Genomic DNA, 22,993 nt, shown 5'->3' with positions numbered 1-22,993 from the left:
ATGTTATTAATATCACAACTCAGCGTCAATTACAAAAACAAAAAACAATAGAATGACATTAAATGAACTAAAGATGATGTTACTTATTTTTGCTTACTTGCATTGTTGCATTGTATAACTGTTTTTTTTTTTGCTAATTATATACCCCTCTACCTACCTCTCACCACTTACCACTGTGTTATTAGATTTACTTGATCTAACGGACAACGATGAATTCCATTGGGGACGGCAAGTGAACACTGGCATTCGTGCATTACAAAGTGAAAAATCAGAAAATGTAACCGATTTCAAAATACGTCATCATTGGAGAAAGCGTCGTCAGACAAATGATCAGTTGGCGCAGGTAAGTGCAAACTTAATAGAAAACGGAACGTTTTTGGGGGAAATATTAGAAAAAATCCTCCTATAAAAGATCTTGGAAAAATAATATTTAATGAACCACCCATCATATATGAAGCTAGTAAAGATGTTGCTAGTTTTTGCTCGGAATAAAAAGAGTGCTATTAAGCTAAAAACACATCCAACGTTTGGGTAAAGTTTTGTGTCGTTTTGGCCGTTTTTACAGTGCTGGGCATGATGCCGAAAAATTCAAATTCATTTGAAATATACGCCCGCAAACAGATCAACGCTGGACTTTGGTGTCGGTGTCGCCCTGTTGTTGTTTTTTTTTCTCAACCCCCAATACAAAACTTTACTCAAACGTTGGATGTGTTTTCAGCTTTATTGTTGGCAAATACAGTCGAAATCGCTTAGAACATCGGTTAAGGAACTAACGAAATTCGACCGATATAAACGGTTGTCGCGGGCAGATCTTCCTTAAAGCTATTTCGACCGTAGTTGTAGTAGTTGCAATACAGACAAAAATAGTAGATTCTCTTCCATCTATTTAGCATACAATGCTCTTATTAAATTTCCCTATACAAAATATGGACATATGTTTCAATTTTTTGGTATAACCTCCACATTTTCCGATTTGACAGTAAACTTTCCTGTAAAATGTTTCAAACAATACCACCTACCTCTTACCACAGTCTCTTTTACTTATTTTGTTTTCCTTTCTAGGATAGTCGTTCATTTGGTTCATGCCGTACACCATCAGGAGAAGAGGGTACTTGTCGTCATATTGTCTATTGTCGGATGCCTGAGTTGAAGGATGATGTCTGGCGTTTGGTATCACATTTATGCGTTATTCAGGGCAGGTAAGATTGAACGGGGGCAAAAGGGTTTCCATGAAGATAAATGTTTAGACAGAAAAATCCTATTGTAGCTTCCTATAACTGAAATGAGAATGAGATTTCATATAAAAAGAAGACCTCCAATTGTGGCATCCTATTAGAAGAAGCCTTTCTTTCAGAAAGGGCCTATAGAAGCACCCTTTTTTTCAGGAAGAGTCTATAAAAGCACTCTTTCTTTCAGGAAGAGTCTATAGAAACACCCTTTCTTTCAGGAAGAGTCTATGGAAGCACCCTTTCTTTCAGGAAGAGTCTATAGAAGCACCCTTTCTTTAAGGAAGAGTCTATAGAACCAGCCTTTCTTTCAGGAAGAGTCTATAGAAGCACCATTTCTTTCAGGAAGAGTCTATAGAAGCAGCCTTTCTTTCAGGAAGAGTCTATAGAAGCACCCTTTCTTTCAGGAAGAGTCTATAGAAGCAGCCTTTCTTTCAGGAAGAGTCTATAGAAGCACCCTCAGGAAGAGTCTATAGAAGCTCCCTTTCTTTCAGGAAGAGTCTATAGAAGCACCCTTTCTTTCAGGAAGAGTCTATAGAAGCACCCTTTCTTTCAGGAAGAGTCTATAGAAGCACCCTTTCTTTCAGGAAGAGTCTATAGAAGCACCATTTCTTTCAGGAAGAGTCTATAGAAGCACCCTTTCTTTCAGAAGTGGTCTTTAGAAGCACCCTTTCTTTCAGAAAGGTTCTATAGAAGCTCCCTTTTTTTCAGAAAGGATCAAAAGAAGCACCTTTTCTTTCACAAATGGTCTGTAGAAGCACCCTTTCTTTCAGGAAGAGTCTATAGAAGCACCCTTTCTTTCAGGAAGAGTCTATAGAAGCACCCTTTCTTTCAGGAAGCGTCTATAGAAGCACCCTTTCTTTCAGGAAGAGTCTATAGAAGCACCCTTTTTTCAGGAAGAGTCTATAGAAGCACCCTTTCTTTCAGGAAGCGTCTATAGAAGCACCATTTCTTTCAGGAAGAGTCTACAGAAGCACCCTTTCTTTCAGAAGTGGTCTTTAGAAGCACCCTTTCTTTCAGAAAGGTTCTATAGAAGCTCCCTTTTTTCAGAAAGGATCAAAAGAAGCACCTTTTCTTTCACAAATGGTCTGTAGAAGCACCCTTTCTTTCAGGAAGAGTCTATAGAAGAACCCTTTCTTTCAGGAGGAGTCTATAGAAGCACCCTTTCTTTCAGGAAGAGTCTATAGAAGCACCCTTTCTTTCAGGAAGAGTCTATAGAAGCACCCTTTCTTTCAGGAAGAGTCTATAGAAGCACCCTTTCTTTCAGGAAGAGTCTATAGAAGCCCCCTTTCTTTCAGGAAGAGTCTATAGAAGCACCCTTTCTTTCAGGAAGAGTCTATAGAAGCACCCTTTCTTTAAGGAAGAGTCTATAGAAGCACCCTTTCTTTCAGGAAGAGTCTATAGAAGCACCCTTTCTTTCAGGAAGAGTCTATAGAAGCACCCTTTCTTTCAGGAAGAGTCTATAGAAGCACCCTTTCTTTCAGGAAGAGTCTATAGAAGCACCCTTTCTTTCAGGAAGAGTCTATAGAAGCACCCTTTCTTTCAGGAAGAGTCTATAGAAGCACCCTTTCTTTCAGGAAGAGTCTATAGAAGCACCCTTTCTTTCAGGAAGAGTCTATAGAAGCACCCTTTCTTTCAGGAAGAGTCTATAGAAGCACCCTTTCTTTCAGGAAGAGTCTATAGAAGCACCCTTTCTTTCAGGAAGAGTCTATAGAAGCACCCTTTCTTTCAGGAAGAGTCTATAGAAACACCCTTTCTTTCAGGAAGAGTCTATAGAAGCACCCTTTCTTTCAGGAAGAGTCTATAGAAGCACCCTTTCTTTCAGGAAGAGTCTATAGAAGCACCCTTTCTTTCAGGAAGAGTCTATAGAAGCACCCTTTCTTTCAGGAAGAGTCTATAGAAGCACCCTTTCTTTCAGGAAGAGTCTATAGAAGCACCCTTTCTTTCAGGAAGAGTCTATAGAAGCACCCTTTCTTTCAGGAAGAGTCTATAGAAGCACCCTTTCTTTCAGGAAGAGTCTATAGAAGCACCCTTTCTTTCAGGAAGAGTCTATAGAAGCACCCTTTCTTTCAGGAAGAGTCTATAGAAGCACCCTTTCTTTCAGGAAGAGTCTATAGAAGCACCCTTTCTTTCAGGAAGAGTCTATAGAAGCACCCTTTCTTTAAGGAAGAGTCTATAGAAGCACCCTTTCTTTCAGGAAGAGTCTATAGAAGCACCCTTTCTTTCAGGAAGAGTCTATAGAAGCACCCTTTCTTTCAGGAAGAGTCTATAGAAGCACCCTTTCTTTCAGGAAGAGTCTATAGAAGCACCCTTTCTTTCAGGAAGAGTCTATAGAAGCACCCTTTCTTTCAGGAAGAGTCTATAGAAGCACCCTTTCTTTCAGGAAGAGTCTATAGAAGCACCCTTTCTTTCAGGAAGAGTCTATAGAAGCACCCTTTCTTTAAGGAAGAGTCTATAGAAGCACCCTTTCTTTCAGGAAGAGTCTATAGAAGCACCCTTTCTTTCAGGAAGAGTCTATAGAAGCACCCTTTCTTTCAGGAAGAGTCTATAGAAGCACCCTTTCTTTCAGGAAGAGTCTATAGAAGCACCCTTTCTTTCAGGAAGAGTCTATAGAAGCACCCTTTCTTTCAGGAAGAGTCTATAGAAGCACCCTTTCTTTCAGGAAGAGTCTATAGAAGCACCCTTTCTTTCAGGAAGAGTCTATAGAAGCACCCTTTCTTTCAGGAAGAGTCTATAGAAGCACCCTTTCTTTCAGGAAGAGTCTATAGAAGCACCCTTTCTTTCAGGAAGAGTCTATAGAAGCACCCTTTCTTTCAGGAAGAGTCTATAGAAGCACCCTTTCTTTCAGGAAGAGTCTATAGAAGCACCCTTTCTTTCAGGAAGAGTCTATAGAAGCACCCTTTCTTTCAGGAAGAGTCTATAGAAGCACCCTTTCTTTCAGGAAGAGTCTATAGAAGCACCCTTTCTTTCAGGAAGAGTCTATAGAAGCACCCTTTCTTTCAGGAAGAGTCTATAGAAGCACCCTTTCTTTCAGGAAGAGTCTATAGAAGCACCCTTTCTTTCAGGAAGAGTCTATAGAAGCACCCTTTCTTTCAGGAAGAGTCTATAGAAGCACCCTTTTTTCAGGAAGAGTCTATAGAAGCACCCTTTCTTTCTGAAAGGTACTCTGGAAGCACCCTTTCTTTCGGAAAGGTATCCTAGAAGCACCCTTTCTTTCGGAAAGGTATCCTAGAAGCACCCTTTCTTTCGGAAAGGTATCCTAGAAGCACCCTTTCTTTCGGAAAGGTATCCTAGAAGCATTCTTTCTTTCTGAAAAGTACTCTGGGAGCACCCTTTCTTTCGGAAAGGTATCCTAGAAGCACCCTTTCTTTCTGAAAAGTACTCTGGAAGCACCCTTTCTTTCGTAAAGGTATCCTAGAAGCACCCTCTCTTTCGGAAAGGTACTCTAGAAGCACCCTTTCTTTTGGAAAGGTTCTCTAGAAGCACCCTCTCTTTCGGAAAGGTACTCTAGAAGCACCCTTTCTTTCGGAAAGGTACTTTAGAGGCACCCTTTCTTTCGGAAAGGTGCTCTAGAAGCACCCTTTCTTTCGGAAAGGTACTCTAGAAGCACCCTTTCTTTCGGAAAGGTACTCTAGAAGCACCCTTTCTTTCGGAAAGGTACTCTAGAAGCAGCCTGTCTTTCGTAAAGGATCAATAGAAGTACCATTTCTTTCATAAAGGGTCTACGGCAGTACCCTTTAAGGAAGATTCTATGGAAGCACCCTTTCTTTCAGGAAGAGTCTATAGAAGCACCCTTTCTTTCAGGAAGAGTCTATAGAAGCACCCTTTCTTTCAGGAAGAGTCTATAGAAGCACCCTTTCTTTCAGGAAGAGTCTATAGAAGCACACTTTCTTTCAGGAAGAGTCCATAGAAGCACCCTTTCTTTAAGGAAGAGCCTATAGAAGCACCCTTTCTTTCAGGAAGAGTCTATAGAAGCACCCTCTCTTTCAGATAGGGTCTACGGAGGTACCCTTCCCTTCAGAAAGGGTCTACGGAAGTACCCTTTCTTTCAGAAAGGATCTATAGTATTACCCTTTTTCACAAAGGATCAATAGAAGCACCATTTTTCAGAAAGGGTCTGTAGAAGCACCCTTTCTTTCAGGAAGAGTCTATAGAAGCACCCTTTGTTTCAGGAAGAGTCTATAGAAGCACCCTTTGTTTGAGGAAGAGTCTATAGAAGCACCCTTTCTTTCAGAAAGAGTCTACGGAAATACCCTTTCTTTCAGAAAGGGTCCATAGAAGCACCTTCCCTTTCAGAAAGGGTCCACAGAAGCACCCTTTAAACCTCTTATTAGGGGACTACTATTGAAGCCTCCTATAAATAGAAGACTCTCTGTTCAGGTCTCCTATGAGTAGAAAACCTCTTAATAGAGACTCCACTAAGCAGAAGACCTCCTAATGAGGTCTCCTATAAGTAGAAGACCTTTTATTAGGTCTCTGATAAATAGAAGACCTCCTAATTGTGATCTCCAATAACCAGAAGACCTCCTAAGGAGGTCTCCTAAAAGTAGAAGATCTCTTAATAAACTATCCAATAAACAGAAAATCTACTATTGAAGTCTCCTTTAAATAGAAGAATTCCTGTTGGGGTCTCCTATAAGTAGAAAACCTCTTAATAACTAGAAGACATCCTAATGAGATCTCCTAAAAGTAGAAGATCTCTTATTGGAGTCTCCGATAAATAGATGACCCCAATATTAGGGTCTCCAATAATCAGAAGACCTCCTTATGAGGTCTCCCAAAAATAGAAGATCTCTTATTATAGTCTCCAATAAACCGAAGTTCTACTATTGAAGTCTTCTATAAATAAAATACCTTCTGTTGAGGTCTCCTATAAGTAGAAAACCTCTCCAATAAAAAAAGACCTCCTAATAAGGGCTCCTAAAAGTAGAAGATCTCTTATTAGGGTATCCAATAAACAGAAGATCTACTACTGAAGGCTCCTATAAATAGAAGACCTCCTAATGAGGTCTCCTATAAGTAGAAGACCTTTTATTAGGTCTCTGATAAATAGAAGACCTCCTTATTGTGGTCTCCAATAACCAGAAACACTCCTAATGAGGTCTCCTAAAAGTAGAAGATCTCTTATTGGGGTATCCGATAAATAGAAGACCCCCGTATTAGGTTCTCCAATAACCAGAAGACCTCCTTATGAGGTCTCCTAAAAGTAGATCTCTTATTAAAATCTCCAATAAACCGAAGATCTACTATTGAAGTCTCCTATAAATAGAAGACTTTCTGTTGAGGTCTCCTATAAGTAGAAACCTCTTAATATGGACTGCAATAACCAGAAGACCTCCTAATGAAGTCTCATAAAAGTAGAAGATCTCTTATTGGGGTCTCCGATAAATAGAAGAACCCCGTATTAGGGTCTCCAATAACCAGAAGACCTCCTTATGAGGTCTCCTAAAAGTAGAAGATCTCTTATTAAAGTCTCCAATAAACCGAAGATCTTCTATTGAAGTCTCTTATAAATAAAATACCTTCTGTTGAGGTCTCCTATAAGTAGAAAACCTCTTAATAGGGTCTCCAATGACCAGAACACCTTCTAATGTGCTCTTCTAAAAGTAGAAGATCTCTTATTAGGGTCTCCGATAAATAGAAGACCCCCGTATTATGGTCCCCAATAACCAGAAGACCTCCTTATGAGGTCTCCTAAAAGTAGAAGATCTCTTATTAAAGTCTCCAATAAACCGAAGATGTGCTATTGAAGTCTCCTATAAATAGGAGACTTTCTGTTGAAGTCTCCTATAAGTAGAAACCTCTTAATAGGGACTCCAATAACCAGAAGACCTCCTAATGAGGTCTCCTAAGAGTAGAATATCTCTTACTAGGGTCTCCGATAAATAGAAGACCCCCGTATTACGGTCTTTAATAACCAGAAGACCTCCTTATGAGGTCTCGTAAAAGTAGAAGATCTCATATTGGGGTCTCCGATAAATAGAAGAAACCCGTATTGGGGTCTCCAATAACCAGAAGACCTCCTTATGAGGTCTCCTAAAAGTAGAAGATCTCTTATTAAAGTCTCCAATAAACCGAAGATCTACTATTGAAGTCTCCTATAAATAAAATACCCTCTGTTGAGGTCTCCTATAAGTAGAAAACCTCTTAATAGGGTCTTCAATAACCAGAACACCTCCTAATGAGGTCTCCTAAAAGTAGAAGATCTCTTATTAGGGTCTCCGATAAATAGAAGACCCCCTTATTAGGGTCCCAATAACCAGAAGACCTCCTTATGAGGTCTCCTAAAAGTAGAAGATCTCTTATTGGGGTCTCCGATAAATAGAAGAAACCCGTATTGGGGTCTCCAATAACCAGAAGACCTCCTTATGAGGTCTCCTAAAAGTAGAAGATCTCTTATTAAAGTCTCCAATAAACCGAAGATCTACTATTGAAGTCTCCTATAAATAAAATACCTTCTGTTGAGGTCTCCTATAAGTAGAAAACCTGTTAATAGGGTCTCCAATAACCAGAACACCTCCTAATGATGTCTCTTAAAAGTAGAAGATCTCTTATTAGGGTCTCCGATAAATAGAAGACCCCCTTATTAGGGTCTCCAATAACCAGAAGACCTCCTTATGAGGTCTCTTAGAAGTAGAAGATCTCTTATTGGGGTCTCCGATAAATAGAAGAAACCCGTATTGGGGTCTCCAATAACCAGAAGACCTCCTTATGAGGTCTCCTGAAAGTAGAAGATCTCTTATTAAAGTCTCCAATAAACCGAAGATCTACTATTGAAGTCTCCTATAAATATAATACCTTCTGTTGAGGTCTCCTATAAGTAGAAAACCTCTTAATAGGGTCCCCAATAACCAGAACACCTTCTAATGAGGTCTCCTAAAAGTAGAATATCTCTTATTAGGGTCTCCGATAAATAGAAGACCCCCTTATTAGGGTCTCAAATAAATAGAAGACCTCCTTATGAGGCCTCCTAAAAGTAGAAGATCTCTTATTAAAGTCTACAATAAACCGAAGATCTACTATTGAAGTCTCCTATAAATAAAATACCTTCTGTTGAGGTCTCCTATTAGTAGAAACCTCTTAGTAGGGTCTCCAATAAACAGAAGACCTCCTAATGAGGTCTCCTAAAAGTAGAAGGTCTCTTATTAGGGTCTCCGATAAATAGAAGGCCTTCTTATAAGCTCTCCAATAACCAGAAGACCTCCTTATGAGGTCTCCTAAAAGTAGAAGATCACTTATTAAAATCTCCAATTAACCGAAGATCTACTATTGAGGTCTCCTATAAATAGAAGACTTTCTGTTGAGGTCTCCTATAAATAGAAGACTTTCTGTTGAGGTCTCCTATAAGTAGAAACCTCTTAATAGGGACTCCAATAAGAAGATCTCTTATTGGGGTCTCCGGTAAATAGAAGAACCCCGTATTAGGGTCTCTAGGTCTCCTAAAAGTGGAAGATCTCTTATTAAAGTCTCCAATAAACCGAAGATCTACTATTGAAGTCTCCTATAAATAAAATACCTTCTGTTGAGGTCTCCTATAAGTAGAAAACCTCTTAATAGGGTATCCAATAAACAGAAGATCTCCTAATGAGGTCTCCTAAAAGTAGAAGATCTCTTACTAGGGTCTCCGATAAATAGAAGACCCCCTTATTAGGGTCTCCAATAACCAGAATAACTCCTTATGAGGTCTCCTAAAAGTAGATGCCTCCAATAAACCGAAGATGTACTATTGAAGTCTCCTATAAATAGAAGACTTTCTGTTGAGTCCTCCCATAAGTAGAAAACCTCTTAATAGGGTCTCTAATAACCAGAAGACCTCCTAATGAGGTCTCCTATACGTAGAAGACGTCTTATTAGGGTCTCCAATAACCAGAAGACCCCCTAATGAGGTCTCCTAAAAGCAGAAGATCTCTTATTAAAGTCTCCAATAAACAGAAGACCCTCTGTTGAGGTCTCCTATAAGTAGAAAACCTCTTAATAGGGTCTCAAATAACCAGAAGATCCCCTAATGAGGTCTCCTATAAGTATACGACTTCTTATTAGGGTCTCCGATAAACAGAAGACCTCCTTATTAGGGTCTCCAATAAACAGAAGACCTCCAAATAAGTTTTCCTATAAGTAGAAAACCTCTTATTAGGCCCATAAATAGAAGAAGCTCTTCCTTAAATATGAGGCTTTTTATGAGGTATTCTATAAATATATGACCTCCTATCGATGTATTTTTTTTTTTCATAACTGATTTTCTTTATTTGAACTCCACTTTCAGCTCCATTGGCATGTGTTGTCCTACCCGCATATTAAATCGCTTGGGTCCACAAATTCTAACCGATGAAGACGTGACCGAAGAACGTGTGCTAACCGGTCCAGCCGAGAAACGAGGTTGTGGTGTAACAACTAAACAATTTCCACGTGTGTCTCGTGGTCGTCCCGCTGAACCAGATGAATGGCCATGGATGGCAGCACTTCTTCGACCGGGACTGCCTCATGTTTGGTGTGGAGGAGTGTTGGTTACAGATCGTCATGTCCTAACGGCGGCTCATTGTGTACATAAAATTAAAAAGGAAGAAATTTTTGTGCGTCTAGGAGAATATAATACCCTGCTGCTGAATGAAACAAGGGCAAGGGATTTCCGTATTGCCAACATTGTCATCCATATCGATTATGATCCGTTTAATTATGAAAATGATATTGCTCTGTTGCGTATCGATAGACCCACGATCTTTAATACCTATATTTGGCCGGTGTGTATGCCACCCATAGGTGAAGATTGGAGTAATAATATGGGTATTGTGACGGGTTGGGGTACGCAAACGTTTGGTGGACCTCATTCGGATATTTTAATGGAGGTAAGTGGAAGAAATTTTCGTTAGAAAAAACACTTAGTCAGATGGGGTATATGTTCTGTTATTTTATTAAATCTTTAAATTTCATTTTAGGCTTGTGAGAGAAAATTTTATTCGCAGCCATACCTCCTTTTGATTCTGATTTTTTTATTAAATCTTTAAAATTTGTGTGTTTTAGGCTTCTTTACCAATTTGGAAACTACAGGACTGTCGCAATGCCATGGTCGAGCGAGTTCCGGAGACAATGCTCTGTGCTGGTTATCCCGAAGGTGGTCAAGATTCTTGCCAGGGTGATAGTGGTGGACCTCTTTTGGTCCAATTACCCAATAGACGTTGGGTAACCGTCGGTATTGTATCCTGGGGTATACGTTGCGGCGAACCAAATCGCCCAGGCATGTATACCCGTGTCGATAAATATCTCCACTGGATTATTGAAAATTCTGATGTATAATTATTAATATTCTATAACGTGATATGCCGTATTTTATTATTGTCATAAAAAGTTAGGTTAAGTTTTCTTATTAATTTTAATATACAAAAAATATAAAATAATTGAATAAATATAAAAAAACAAGAAATAATAAAGTACATGTTTTTAATTAATGTATAAAGACCTCTGTTGAGGACTCCAATAAATAGAAGTCCTCCTTTTGAAGTCTCCAATAAATACAAAGTCTTCATTAAACAGAGACCTTCTTCAAAGTCTCCATTAAATAGAAGACATTCCATTGAAGTCTCCATCAAATAGAAGACCTTCTACTGAGGTATGTTACAAATAGAATAAGGTTTCCTCTAAAAAAGTAATTCCTGTTGAAGTCTCCATTAAACAGAAGAGCACCTTTTGAGATACCCACTAAATAGAAGACTTCCTATTGATGTCTATATCAAAACAGAAGACCTCATATTAGGGCCACCAATAAACAGAAAATCTCCTATTGAGGTCTTCTAATAATGCATCCCCCAAATAATAGACAGAACATCGTATATTGGGGTCTCTAGTACACAGAAAACCCCATATTGATGACTCCTAAAACCTCACATTGACGACTAAATTTTCTTTAAAAAAATTTTTGTTTAAAAAATCCAAGCAATTGAACAAATTTTCTTTTTAAAAAATTTTAGATTTACTTTGGCAATTTTGTTGAGATGTGTGTTTTACTTACTATTTGTATGCAAGTTAAGCTTAATCTCATATTTGTTGTTTTCAAATTTAAAAACAACAAGTTTAAAGTGGGTGTAGTTAAAATTGATTACTTTTGGGGATGGCAGAGAAGACTAGATTCTTCCAACGCCACTTGGACTCATCAGTTCTCTTAGTTCTTTGTATTGAAACAAAGAACCCTTCCCCAATTTTATGACGACTCGAGCTCAAGAATAAGTGTGATTGATGAATTCGTTTAAATGCGAATTCAACCGAAACACCTAAAAACTCTCGTAGCCGCATATGTAAACCAAATTAACTACTCCCACTGTCAATACAAAGAACTAAGAGAACTGATGAGTCCAAGTGGCGTTGGACGAAACTAGTCTTCTCTGCCATCCCCAAAAGTAATCAATTTGAACTACACCCACTTTAAACTTGTTGTTTTTAAATTTGAAAACAACAAATATGAGATTAAACTTAACTTACTTACAAATAGTAAGTAAAAAAATTTTCTTTAAAAAAATCAAGCCCTTGAAATTTTTTTCTTAAAAAAAATGCACGTACTTGAAAATTTTTTTCTTCAAAAAATGCATATCCTTGAAAAGAATTTCCTTTAAAAAATCCACGTTCTTTCTTAAAAAAGTTCTCATTCTTGTAAAGAAATTCCTTTAAAAAATCCACGTTCTTTCTTAAAAAAGTCCTCATCCTTGTAAAGAAATTCCTTTAAAAATCCACGTTCTTTCTTAAAAAAGTCCACATCCTTGAAAAAGTTTCTTCAAAAAAATTCATGTCCTTAAAAAATCCACGTCCTTAAAAAATTTTCTTTACAAAATCCACGTCCTTAAAAAATTTTCTTTAAAAAATCCACTTTCTTGACTAAATTTTCTTTAAAAAATTTACATCCTTGAAAAAATATTCTTTAAAAAATCCATGTCCTTAAAAAAATTATTAGAAAATCCACATCCTTAAAAAAATTCTTTAAAAAATCCACTTCCTTAAAAAATGTCCTTTATAAAATCCACGTCCTTAAAAAATTTTCCTTTATAAAATCCACGCTATTTAAAAATTTCCTTAAAAAAATCCACGTCCTTGAAAAAATATTCATTAAATAATCCACACCCTTGAAAAAAATTTCTTTAAAAATCCACGTCCTTAAAGATTTTTTCTTTAAAAAATACAAAATTATTCTTAAAAAATCAACTTACTTGGAAAATTATTCTTAAGAAATCCACGTCCTTGAAAAATTTTTCAAAAAAAATTTTTTTTTTGAAAATTTTTTCCTTTGAAATTTTTTTTCTAAAACATGATTTTTTTGAAAATTTTTTTTCTAAAATATAATTTTTTTAACTATTTTTTCTAAAGGATAACTTTTTTGAAATTTTTCCTTTGTACAATTTTCTTCTAAAATATAAATACACGTCCTTGAAAAATTTTATTTAAAAAATCCACGTCTTGATATTTGTTGGGTCAGCGTGTCAACATTTTTATTCTTTTAAATTCAGTTGTGTTTGTTTTATTCTCGATTTTAATTTAAATTGTATTATTATTAATTATTACTTTTTAATTTGTTCATTATGTTTTATTTCGTATTAATTTGCATTTAAAATGGTATTTATTTATTCCTTTTTTATCTATTTAATGTAATATTCACTTAAATTTTACTTTATTTAATTTCATTTATTATTGTGTTTTTATCGTTGTTCCACTGTACATGTCTGTCTGTCTGCCGCTTTGTTCGTATATTTCTCGTTTCTTCGCTGCCGCCCTATCGATGCTTTCTATGCTTGTAACGATCATAAGCATAACAAAGCATTCGATCGGGAATGAGTGTTTTTTGTTTTGCTTTGGTTTCTAACGAGAGTTAGAAACCAAAAGCATCGTTATATATCTGCATGCGTACATGTGTACGTACGTACATATATATCTTTTTCTATGTCTCTTGTTCGTCTCGTTGTCCGTCGCTCTGGCTGTTTTGTCTGTTGGGTTCAATAAAACATTGTTATTTGAAGCATTGAAGCAACATCTGTGTTTCTCTTTTTTCGCTCCTTTTATCGTTCTCGCATTTTACACTGCCCAAGAACTTTACAGCAGTGCGGTTTAATAAAATAAAATAATTAAATTACACTGCCGGTTAGGAAAACCCTCCTGATCGTACATTGGCGACCGTGACAGGACAGTGTAGAATTTATCGAGTTTATAGTTGTGAAAAGAATAAATTAGTTATTTTCACAAATATCTGGCCCTAGCCAAACAAACATTGTTATAATCGTGAACAATTCAAAAGAATTATTCTCGTTGTTGTTGTTTTCAACCAAATTCTCGTGCAAACCAACATTCTGTCTCAGCTTATTGGACAAAAAATACATTATCGTGCAACATAATTTTTCGTGGTTATTGTTATAAAATAATAAAACTATTGGTTTAACATACTGTACTGGCCTAAGCCATACATATACGACTATATATATAAAAAAATATATTTTCAAAAAAAAAAAAAAATTGCACTGGCTCTAATTCAAACAATTATAAACGTTTCTTGCTAACAAACAATAATTTGTGCCACTATAAACAAAACTAAAACCACAAAAGTTGCATACATATTGTCGTTTTGTCGATATTAAAGAAATTGACAAAATATATTATTTTGTAAGGTTAGATAACCTAATAAATTGTGCAGTTCCTTCGAAACATTTTCGACATTTTGCAAAATCATGAGCTTGGACGATTTAAAGCAACAACGCGCCATTACTAAAAAGAACATTTCGCGCATAAAAACAGTGATCGACGCCAACGCAAAAGGTGCAGGAAAATCACTTTCTGCCGCCGAATTAAAATGTCGCCTTGGTATTTTGGATTCATACTTTAAACAAATTTTGTCGGTCCAAAACAAAATAGAAAATCTTGACCCAGATGACAATGGCCGTGCTGACATCGAGGATTTGTATTGTTACATCAACTCGCAAATACAACAACAACTGGCTGAGGACGGACATAACACAACATTTTCTGAATCTTCGTTTGCTATCCCTGTCCCCTCAAACAAGTTGCCTCGACTTAAGCTGCCTAGCTTCAATGGCAAGTACAGCGAGTACAAAAACTTTATAAATTCGTTCAAACAAATCATCGATCGTGAACATGGACTTTCGAATATTGAGAAATTCAACCATTTGCTGAACTGTCTCCATGGCCACGCCCTAGAAACTGTAAAGGCATTTCAAGTGACCAACGAAAATTATCCCAAGGCGTTGGAAAGGCTGAAGGCACGCTATGATAATAGCACCCTCATATTTATGGAAAATATTTCCACTCTTTTCGATCTGCCTGATGTTTCTAAGCCTAGCTCTGGTCAACTAAGAAGCCTTGTGGATAATGTTTCAGCTCTCTACAGTTCACTTCAGTCTCTTGGCTCACCCACTGATATTGTAAACGCAATGCTGATCCATATCGTGATGGGGAAAGTTGATGGTGACACAAAAAGAAAATGGAAGGACTCATTAGACTTCAGCAAGCTTCCAACATGGGAGGATTGTTCTAATATTCTCGAAAGAAGATGTCAGTATTTGGAATCATTGGACTCAAACACTAGCTCTCGTCGACCAGATCATAATTCTGGTAAATCTAACCAAAAATTATCGAAACATGGCTATACGTTCTCGTGCTCCAAACGTGTGTGTGTCTTTTGTTCCAAATCTGATCATTATATCGCACAATGTCAACGCTTTAAGGACTTAGATGTACCAATTCGCTTCGAAAACGTAAAGAAACTTGGTCTTTGCATCAATTGTCTCGCAAAAGGTCATCAAGTCACCAGCTGTCCCTCGTCGTTCAAATGTAAACACTGTTCTCGCTCACATCACACAATGCTCCATCGTTCTCAATCGAATCAAGGTCCATCATCTCCTGAACCAACTCCATCGACATCTAGAGCAGCTACAACTGATACGTCTGCCTCTGTTCACGCCCATATGGAAAGTTCGTCACCTCATGTTCTTCTCGCCACCGCTATGGTTTTAGTTCGTGATAATTCTGGCTCTTACAAGTTAGGAAGAGCTCTATTGGATTCTTGTTCACAATTAAACTTCGTCACCGATGAGTTTGCTCAGCGTTTAAACCTAAAACGAGTGAAAAAATCAGTCGAAGTGTCCAGCATTGGAAGTTCATGTACGAAAGTAAAGCATAATTGCTTCACCAACATAAAATCCCGCATTACGGACTTCGAAGTTCCACTTTCGTTTTGTATCACGCCGCATATTTCCTATCAACCTGACTCGGAATTGGACGTTTCTTCGTGGAACCTTCCTCCGAACACACAACTTGCTGACGACAACTTCTTCAAATCAAAGAAAATCGACTTGCTCATTGGTACTGAAACATTCTTCGATATCTTGTCTGTTGGTCAAATCAAGCTTGGTCCAAATCTCCCCAAACTACAAAAAACGTTGTTTGGTTGGATTGTCACTGGAAAATACAATTCTTCAAGAGAAAACAACGTTGGGTCTTCGTATTTGCTCTCAACCGAGGACAAAATCAACATGAATTTAGAACGTCTATGGAAAATTGAGGAAATTGATGCTGCTTCAACTCAATCTACGCCAGAGCAAATGGAATGTGAAAGTTTCTTCCGAAATACAGTGTGTCGAGAATCTTCAGGTAGGATTGTTGTAAAACTACCCTTTAAACAATCTTCTGACTTCCTAGGTCTCTCACGCAATACTGCGTTGCAACGATTTGCTGCTCAAGAAAGACGACTGGCACGAGATTCAGAACTAAAATCACAATATGCTGCGTTTATGAAAGAATATGAAGATTCTGGCCACATGAGCCTGGTGAAAAAGCCTATTTTGGAAGAACCACACTATTACATTCCACATCACTGTGTATTCAAGCCGAATAGCACTTCTACGAAACTTCGTGTTGTTTTTGACGCCTCTTGCCCTACTTCCTCGCAGACGTCGCTAAACGATATCTTGATGGTTGGCCCTACAATTCAAGATGAACTGTATTTGCTGCTTCTACGTTTCCGCCTTTATCGTTTCGCCATAACAGCAGATATCGTCAAGATGTATAGGCAAGTTCTGGTTGACCAACATGACCGTAAGTACCAATATATTTTGTGGAGATATTCTGAGCAAGAACCAATTCGAACCTACCAATTAAATACTGTTACCTATGGGACATCTGCTGCGCCATTTCTCGCCGTACGCTCTTTGCATTATCTCGCTGATGAATATACCGAGAATTTCGAGCTGGGTGCAAGAGCTATCAAAACATCGTTCTATGTCGACGATTTCCTCTGTGGTGCTGAGTCAAGCGAAGATTTAGCTGAGCTTAAATATCAGGTGACAGAGATATTGAAAAATGGATGTCTTGAACTGGACAAATGGCACTCCAATCATGAAAACTTTCGTCACGACAAAACCATTAAAGATTTAAATCTTGATGATTCATCGATCACAAACGCTCTCGGTATTTCTTGGGATCAACAAAAAGATGAATTCTTATTCTCGTTTTCGTCGAAATTCAAAATTGGAAATATAGTTTCTAAACGCTCAATTCTTTCACTTTCGTCCTCGCTTTTCGATCCACTTGGACTTGTGGCACCGCTTATGATAAAGGCCAAAATCATTCTTCAAGAACTATGGATACTCAAGATTGGCTGGGATGAATCTGTCCCGCAAGATGTACACACAGCCTGGCTACAATTCGTCAACGATCTTCAATCTTTATCGTCACTACATATTCCCCGCTATTGTTTATCGCCTAGTCCAGAATCCATTCAATTACATGGCTTCTGTGACTCTTCAATTCGTGCCTATGGTTGTTGTCTCTACATAAGGGTCAAATCTATTTCAGGCCAAATTTACTCGAAGCTATACACCGCAAAATCCAGAGTAGCTCCGACAAAAAGAAAGTCGCTACCGAATTTAGAACTTTGTGGAGCTCAACTTCTCGCAAAATTGTACTCAAAAATACAAAAAATTCTCAATATCCCAAGGCATTTTGTTTTTTTATGGACTGACTCACAAATTGTTCTACACTGGCTCAAACAACATTCGTCAACTCTGTCTGTGTTTGTTGGCAACAGAGTTTCTGAAATACAAGATCTCACAAATGGTTGTAATTGGCGTCATGTTCCATCAAGTTTGAATCCTGCGGATATTGTCTCCAGAGGATCCACTACAGAGGAGTTGAAGTCTTCAATTTGGTTCACTGGTCCTGATTTCCTCTACAAAAATCCCGAAAACTGGCCTCAAAACAGATGCGATGAAATCGACCAAGACGTAGTGGAAAAGGAGAAACGAAAAACAACACTTCATCTCCAAGTGCAACTCAACAATATCACTGATTTCATCAACAATTGCAGCTCATATCTGAAGATGGTTCGAGTTGTAGCATGGATCTTCCGGTTTTGGCAAGTATTATCTTCATCTAAAACTAAACAATTTGTTTCTGACTCTTTACAGCCTCAGGAATTGGAAAACGCTATACTGGCAATCGTTTGGCACATCCAACAACAACACTTCAAAGATGACATTGCTCGAACTGCCAAGAAGAAAGATCCTCAAGGCCCTTTAAAGTGTCTCAATCCATTTCTGGATTCTTCAAACGGCTTAGAAATTCTAAAAGTTGGAGGCCGTCTTGAATTGGCCGACATTCCTGAGGCTCAGAAACACCCGATAATACTGCCGAAAGACAACAACTTTGTGAAGTGTTATATTCGCCATCTTCACATCAAAAACTACCATGCTGGTCCAAAGGCTTTGATGTCACTGACCCGAATGCGCTTTTGGATTATAAACTTGCGAAGTCTTTGCCGAAATATTGTCAACTCTTGCCCTCATTGCATTCGATATCGTCCGAAATTACTTCAGCAAATGATGTCCAATTTGCCAGCAGATCGGCTGAACCCATCAAGAGTTTTTGCAAGATGTGCTGTTGATTTTTGTGGCCCGGTAAACACATATCTTCGCATTAGAGGAAAAATTCCCTACAAAACCTACATAGCCGTCTTTGTCTGTCTAGCAACGAAAGCAGTCCACATTGAAGCCGTTTCCGACTTGTCTACAGATGCCTTCATCGCCGCACTGAAACGGATGATAGGTCGAAGAGGTCTTCCCACAGACATATTCTGCGATAATGGCACCAATTTTGTCGGTGCAAACTCAAAACTAAAGGAATTGAAAGCATTCCTCTTTGATGACAAAACTCAAACCACTATAATTAATTTTTGTTCCAATGAATTTATTAATTATCACTTTATTCCCCCTAGGGCACCCCACTTTGGTGGCCTATGGGAAGCGGCCGTTAAATCAGCCAAAGGTCATTTGAATCGCACCCTCGCAAACACCCGTTTAACCTTTGAAGAGCTCGTCACAGCCCTGGTGGAAATCGAAGCAATTTTAAATTCTCGGCCCATCTCTCCGATGTCCTCTGACCCTAGCGATTTGGAAGCACTCACGCCTGGTCATTTCATCACTGGCAGTGCGTTACGTTCTCTCCCAGAACGAGAAGTCACCACAACCAACATCAACAATCTGGAACATTGGGCCCAGATAACTGCCATTAAACAACGATTCTGGAAGAAATGGCATCATGAGTATATCAACGAGCTCCAAGTTAGAAACAAGTGGACTGCCTCTAACTCAAATATCGGTGTTGGCTCCATGGTACTGGTCCATGAAGACAACATTCCCCCTCAAAAATGGCTTATGGGCAGACTAACGAACATTATCCCAGGTCGAGATGGTCGCATCAGAGTTGCCGACGTGAAGACTACCAGAGGAATCATACGCCGACCCATCCACAAACTCGCTTTAATTTTTAATTGAAAGAGCCCTTTCAATGGGGCCGGTATGTTGGGTCAGCGTGTCAACATTTTTATTCTTTTAAATTCAGTTGTGTTTGTTTTATTCTCGATTTTAATTTAAATTGTATTATTATTAATTATTACTTTTTAATTTGTTCATTATGTTTTATTTCGTATTAATTTGCATTTAAAATGGTATTTATTTATTCCTTTTTTATCTATTTAATGTAATATTCACTTAAATTTTACTTTATTTAATTTCATTTATTATTGTGTTTTTATCGTTGTTCCACTGTACATGTCTGTCTGTCTGCCGCTTTGTTCGTATATTTCTCGTTTCTTCGCTGCCGCCCTATCGATGCTTTCTATGCTTGTAACGATCATAAGCATAACAAAGCATTCGATCGGGAATGAGTGTTTTTTGTTTTGCTTTGGTTTCTAACGAGAGTTAGAAACCAAAAGCATCGTTATATATCTGCATGCGTACATGTGTACGTACGTACATATATATCTTTTTCTATGTCTCTTGTTCGTCTCGTTGTCCGTCGCTCTGGCTGTTTTGTCTGTTGGGTTCAATAAAACATTGTTATTTGAAGCATTGAAGCAACATCTGTGTTTCTCTTTTTTCGCTCCTTTTATCGTTCTCGCATTTTACACTGCCCAAGAACTTTACAGCAGTGCGGTTTAATAAAATAAAATAATTAAATTACACTGCCGGTTAGGAAAACCCTCCTGATCGTACAATATTTTTTTAAACGAAAGCAACGTACTTGATAAAAATTTCTTTAAAAAATACGCGTCCTTGAAAAATGTTTCTTTAAAAAATTCGCTTGAACATATTATTATTGAAAAAATGCACATCGTTGAAAAAATTTCCGTTAAAAAATCCACGTCTTAGAAAAAATTTTCTTTAAAAAATCCACATCCTTGAACTAATTTCCTTTAAAAACTCCACGTCTTTAAAAAATTATTCTTAAACAAGTTGGAAAAGCGTTAAGTTCGGTCGGGCCGAACTTTTTATACCCTCCACCACAAGTTTCAGCCATTTCGGTGGATTAATTTGGCCACAACCTTCAAAATACCGAAAATCGGAAGGTACCGTTCTATGGGGGCTATATAAATGCGTGGACCTATACCTACAAATTTCTGGGGGAAAGTTTTATACCCCCAAAGAAGACTAAATACCTAACTTCAGCCATCTCGGTGTGATAATTAGGCCAAAACCTTCAAAATACCGAAAATCGGGAGATATCGTCCTATGGGGGCTATATCAAAACCTGAACCTATATAAACATTTTATGGTAGAAATGTTTCTTAGCCTCTGGAAACACAAAATACAAAGTTACAACCAATTCTGTGGTCAAATGGGTCTAATACATTCAAAATATATTAAAATGACGCGTACTTTATATAGGGCGTTATATGGGGCCTATACCAAAACGTGGACCTATATAAACCAACTTTGGTAGGAATGTTTTTTGGCCCTTTGGAGACACAAAATACCAAATTGTAACCAATTCGGTGGTAAAATGGGACAAATATCTTAAAAATTCCTTAAAACGACGACGCGTCACACGTCATTTTGTATGGTGGCTATACGAAAGCGTGGACCTACATAGCCCGCTTTCAATACCAAAAGTCCTACATATAATAGATTTTCCCAAAATTTCATCCACCTACGTCAATCCGTTCGGACGCTAGAGTGATTTCCACAGACTGACAGTCGGACAGACATGGCTATATCGATGTAGAATTGCACGCTGATCAAGAATATATATAGTTTGTGGCGTCTACAATGATTATTTCGAGTAGTTACAAACGGAATGACAACTTAATATACCCCCATCCTATGGTGGAGGGTATAAAAACTTCAATGAGAAGTTTGTCATTGGCAACCTCATACAACCCCTACGAAAGTGTTTGAAAAACAATACAAACCTTCTCCACTGTTATGTGTCGTTGAATTCCAACGAAGGCAACATAACAAAATGTTGTTGGTATGTTTGTTGCAGCCATAAGCAACCATACAAACCGTGCCAGTGTTTCTCAAATAGAACATTGATGGTGTTTTTTATTGGGTAGCTGTTATAACAACAAAATTCACGTCCTTGAAATTTTTTCCTAAAAAATCCACGTTCTTCCTTGAAAAAAATTACAGCAAACACTCCACGTCCTTGAACAAATTTTTATTTAAAAATCCAGGTCCTTGAAAAAATGACTTTAAAAAAATCCACGTTCTTGAAAAATTTGTATAAAACAAGTAAAAAAGTGTCAGTCGCCTTTGCCGACAGATATATACCCTCAGCCAATGTGAAGTGAAACTTTCACCTACGGACAGATCGAATGTATTTAAGGTCTCTTCAGAATTTTGTGGCCCTTTTTAGACATTTGAACTTGCCGACAAAAATGTGGATTAGGAATTAACTGCACTAAGACACAAATGTTGAACTTTTGTGCGGGAGGTACCATTAGGGAGGACCGATATGGGCCATTTTAGAAGTTAAACTAAATTTTGACAAAATATTAAGAGATTCAAAGTTTGCACCAAATTCGTTGCCCCATTTAAGTGATATCGTCCTAGCTTTTAGTGACATTTTTTAAATATTGGGGAGAAGTCGAGAGTTATCGTGCTCTCCGACCACCACATATGGTGACATAGGGGTTATTTTCCACCTTTCGGGTTTGTTTTCCCAAGAAATATGGACTTGCCCCTGAAAAAACTTTTACCATCGTAGTGGAGATAGCGAATGCAAATCGCTCCAACAAAAATCAAAGTGATTCGAGATCATGTCTTAAAGTGAACTTATCCAAAATTTTGTGCGGGAGGTACCCGAAGGAGTGGACAAATATAATCCATATTCGAACCTGATCTATATCTGGTGGATATATTAGGATGTGCAAAGTATGGATTACATCGGTCACTCCCTTCAAGAGTTATCGTCCACACAATTTTTCCCAACATTTTTGAACTTTTGTGGGGGAGGTACCTGAAGGAGTGGACCGATATGGCTTATCTTCGAATTTAAACTATGTTTGGACAAAATATTACGAAGGCCAAATTTTGGACCGATCGGCAGATCCGTTCGAGAGTTATCTTGCGCTCCAACCACTACACACGGTGTCATAGGGGCTTTTGCATCTTTCAGGCTATTTTCTCAGGAAGTATGGACTTGCCCCCGATGAAACTTGTACCGGCGTATGGGGGGCAGTGAATACAAGTTGCTGCAACAAAAATCAAAGCGATTCGAGAGCAGGTCCTAATCTGAACTTATCCGAAATTTTGCGTGGGAGGTACCCGAAGGAGTAGACCGATTGAGTCCATATTGGAACCTCATCTAAGTCTGATAGATATTTCACGATGTGCAAAGTATGGATACTTCCTTCAAGAGTTATCGTGCGCACAAATTTTCCGAACATTTTCGAACTTTTGTGGGGGAGGTACCGGAAAGAGTGGACCAATATAGCCCATCTTCGAACTTAAACTAAGTTTGGGCAAAATATTACGAAAGCCAAATTTTGGACCGAATCGGTTGATCCATTCGAGAGTTATCGTGCGCACCAGCCAGACAGACAGACGGACGGACATGGCTAAATCAACTCCAAATTGTCTGAAACGGATTTCGTCCAAACATACTTGGGGTCTAAAACCATTATTTCGATGAGGCACATTTTGCCCGTATGAAAGTGTATATACCCTCGTTAGCATAAATGCTGAGGGTATAAAAAAGTCATTGAAAAAAGTTTCTTTAAAAAAACCCACGTTCTTAGATCTCCTATTGAGGTCTTCTGTAAATAATCTGGTATGTTCTGAGACACACTTCACCTCTCACTTCCATCTTAAGTATTTTGTTCACCCCATTTCCGGTTATTTTTCGAGTATTTTATGGACGGACTAGAGTGTACTCTTCTCTTTAAATACTCTAATGAATCTTAACCCCAAGATATTCGCAGAAAATAGGAGTAAATGGGGTGAACA

The 22,993-nt window shown here is 38.0% G+C and overlaps 2 protein-coding genes across 2 annotated transcripts in view; both read left to right on the top strand.

The window, feature by feature from the left end:
* The window catches only part of LOC141404131 (venom protease), a 28,085-nt gene extending 17,434 nt beyond the window's left edge, over nucleotides 1-10,651 (top strand). Inside the window, exons 3-6 of the mRNA XM_073987451.1 lie at nucleotides 186-343; nucleotides 1,063-1,199; nucleotides 9,490-10,069; nucleotides 10,245-10,651. Coding sequence (XP_073843552.1) covers nucleotides 186-343; nucleotides 1,063-1,199; nucleotides 9,490-10,069; nucleotides 10,245-10,517 — 1,148 coding nt within the window. The 3' untranslated portion in view covers nucleotides 10,518-10,651. The remainder of the gene's footprint in view (nucleotides 1-185; nucleotides 344-1,062; nucleotides 1,200-9,489; nucleotides 10,070-10,244) is intronic.
* Nucleotides 10,652-13,921: 3,270 nt separating this feature from the next.
* Nucleotides 13,922-19,039, top strand: LOC141403219 (uncharacterized). Its single transcript, XM_073985403.1, has 4 exons — nucleotides 13,922-15,860; nucleotides 15,909-17,047; nucleotides 17,675-17,919; nucleotides 18,481-19,039. The coding sequence occupies exons 1-4, from the start codon at nucleotides 13,922-13,924 to the stop codon at nucleotides 19,037-19,039; spliced, it is 3,882 nt and encodes a 1,293-aa protein (XP_073841504.1).
* The last annotated feature ends 3,954 nt before the right edge of the window (nucleotides 19,040-22,993 follow it).

This window comes from Musca autumnalis, unplaced genomic scaffold, assembly GCF_047663935.1.
Source record: "Musca autumnalis isolate F117 unplaced genomic scaffold, ASM4766393v1 scaffold_4, whole genome shotgun sequence".
Lineage (NCBI taxonomy): Eukaryota > Metazoa > Arthropoda > Insecta > Diptera > Muscidae > Musca > Musca autumnalis.
This window is presented reverse-complemented; position numbering and strand designations above follow the sequence as displayed.

Excerpts from the sequence above, each read along its gene's own strand:
- LOC141403219 (XM_073985403.1), top strand. The coding sequence starts at position 13,922 with ATGAGCTTGGACGATTTAAAGCAACAACGCGCCATTACTAAAAAGAAC. Across the intron at positions 15,861-15,908 it reads AGTGTGTCGAGAATCTTCAG|GTCTCTCACGCAATACTGCG; the intron begins GTAGGATTGTTG and ends CTGACTTCCTAG. Across the intron at positions 17,048-17,674 it reads GTTGTTGTCTCTACATAAGG|CCTCAGGAATTGGAAAACGC; the intron begins GTCAAATCTATT and ends GACTCTTTACAG.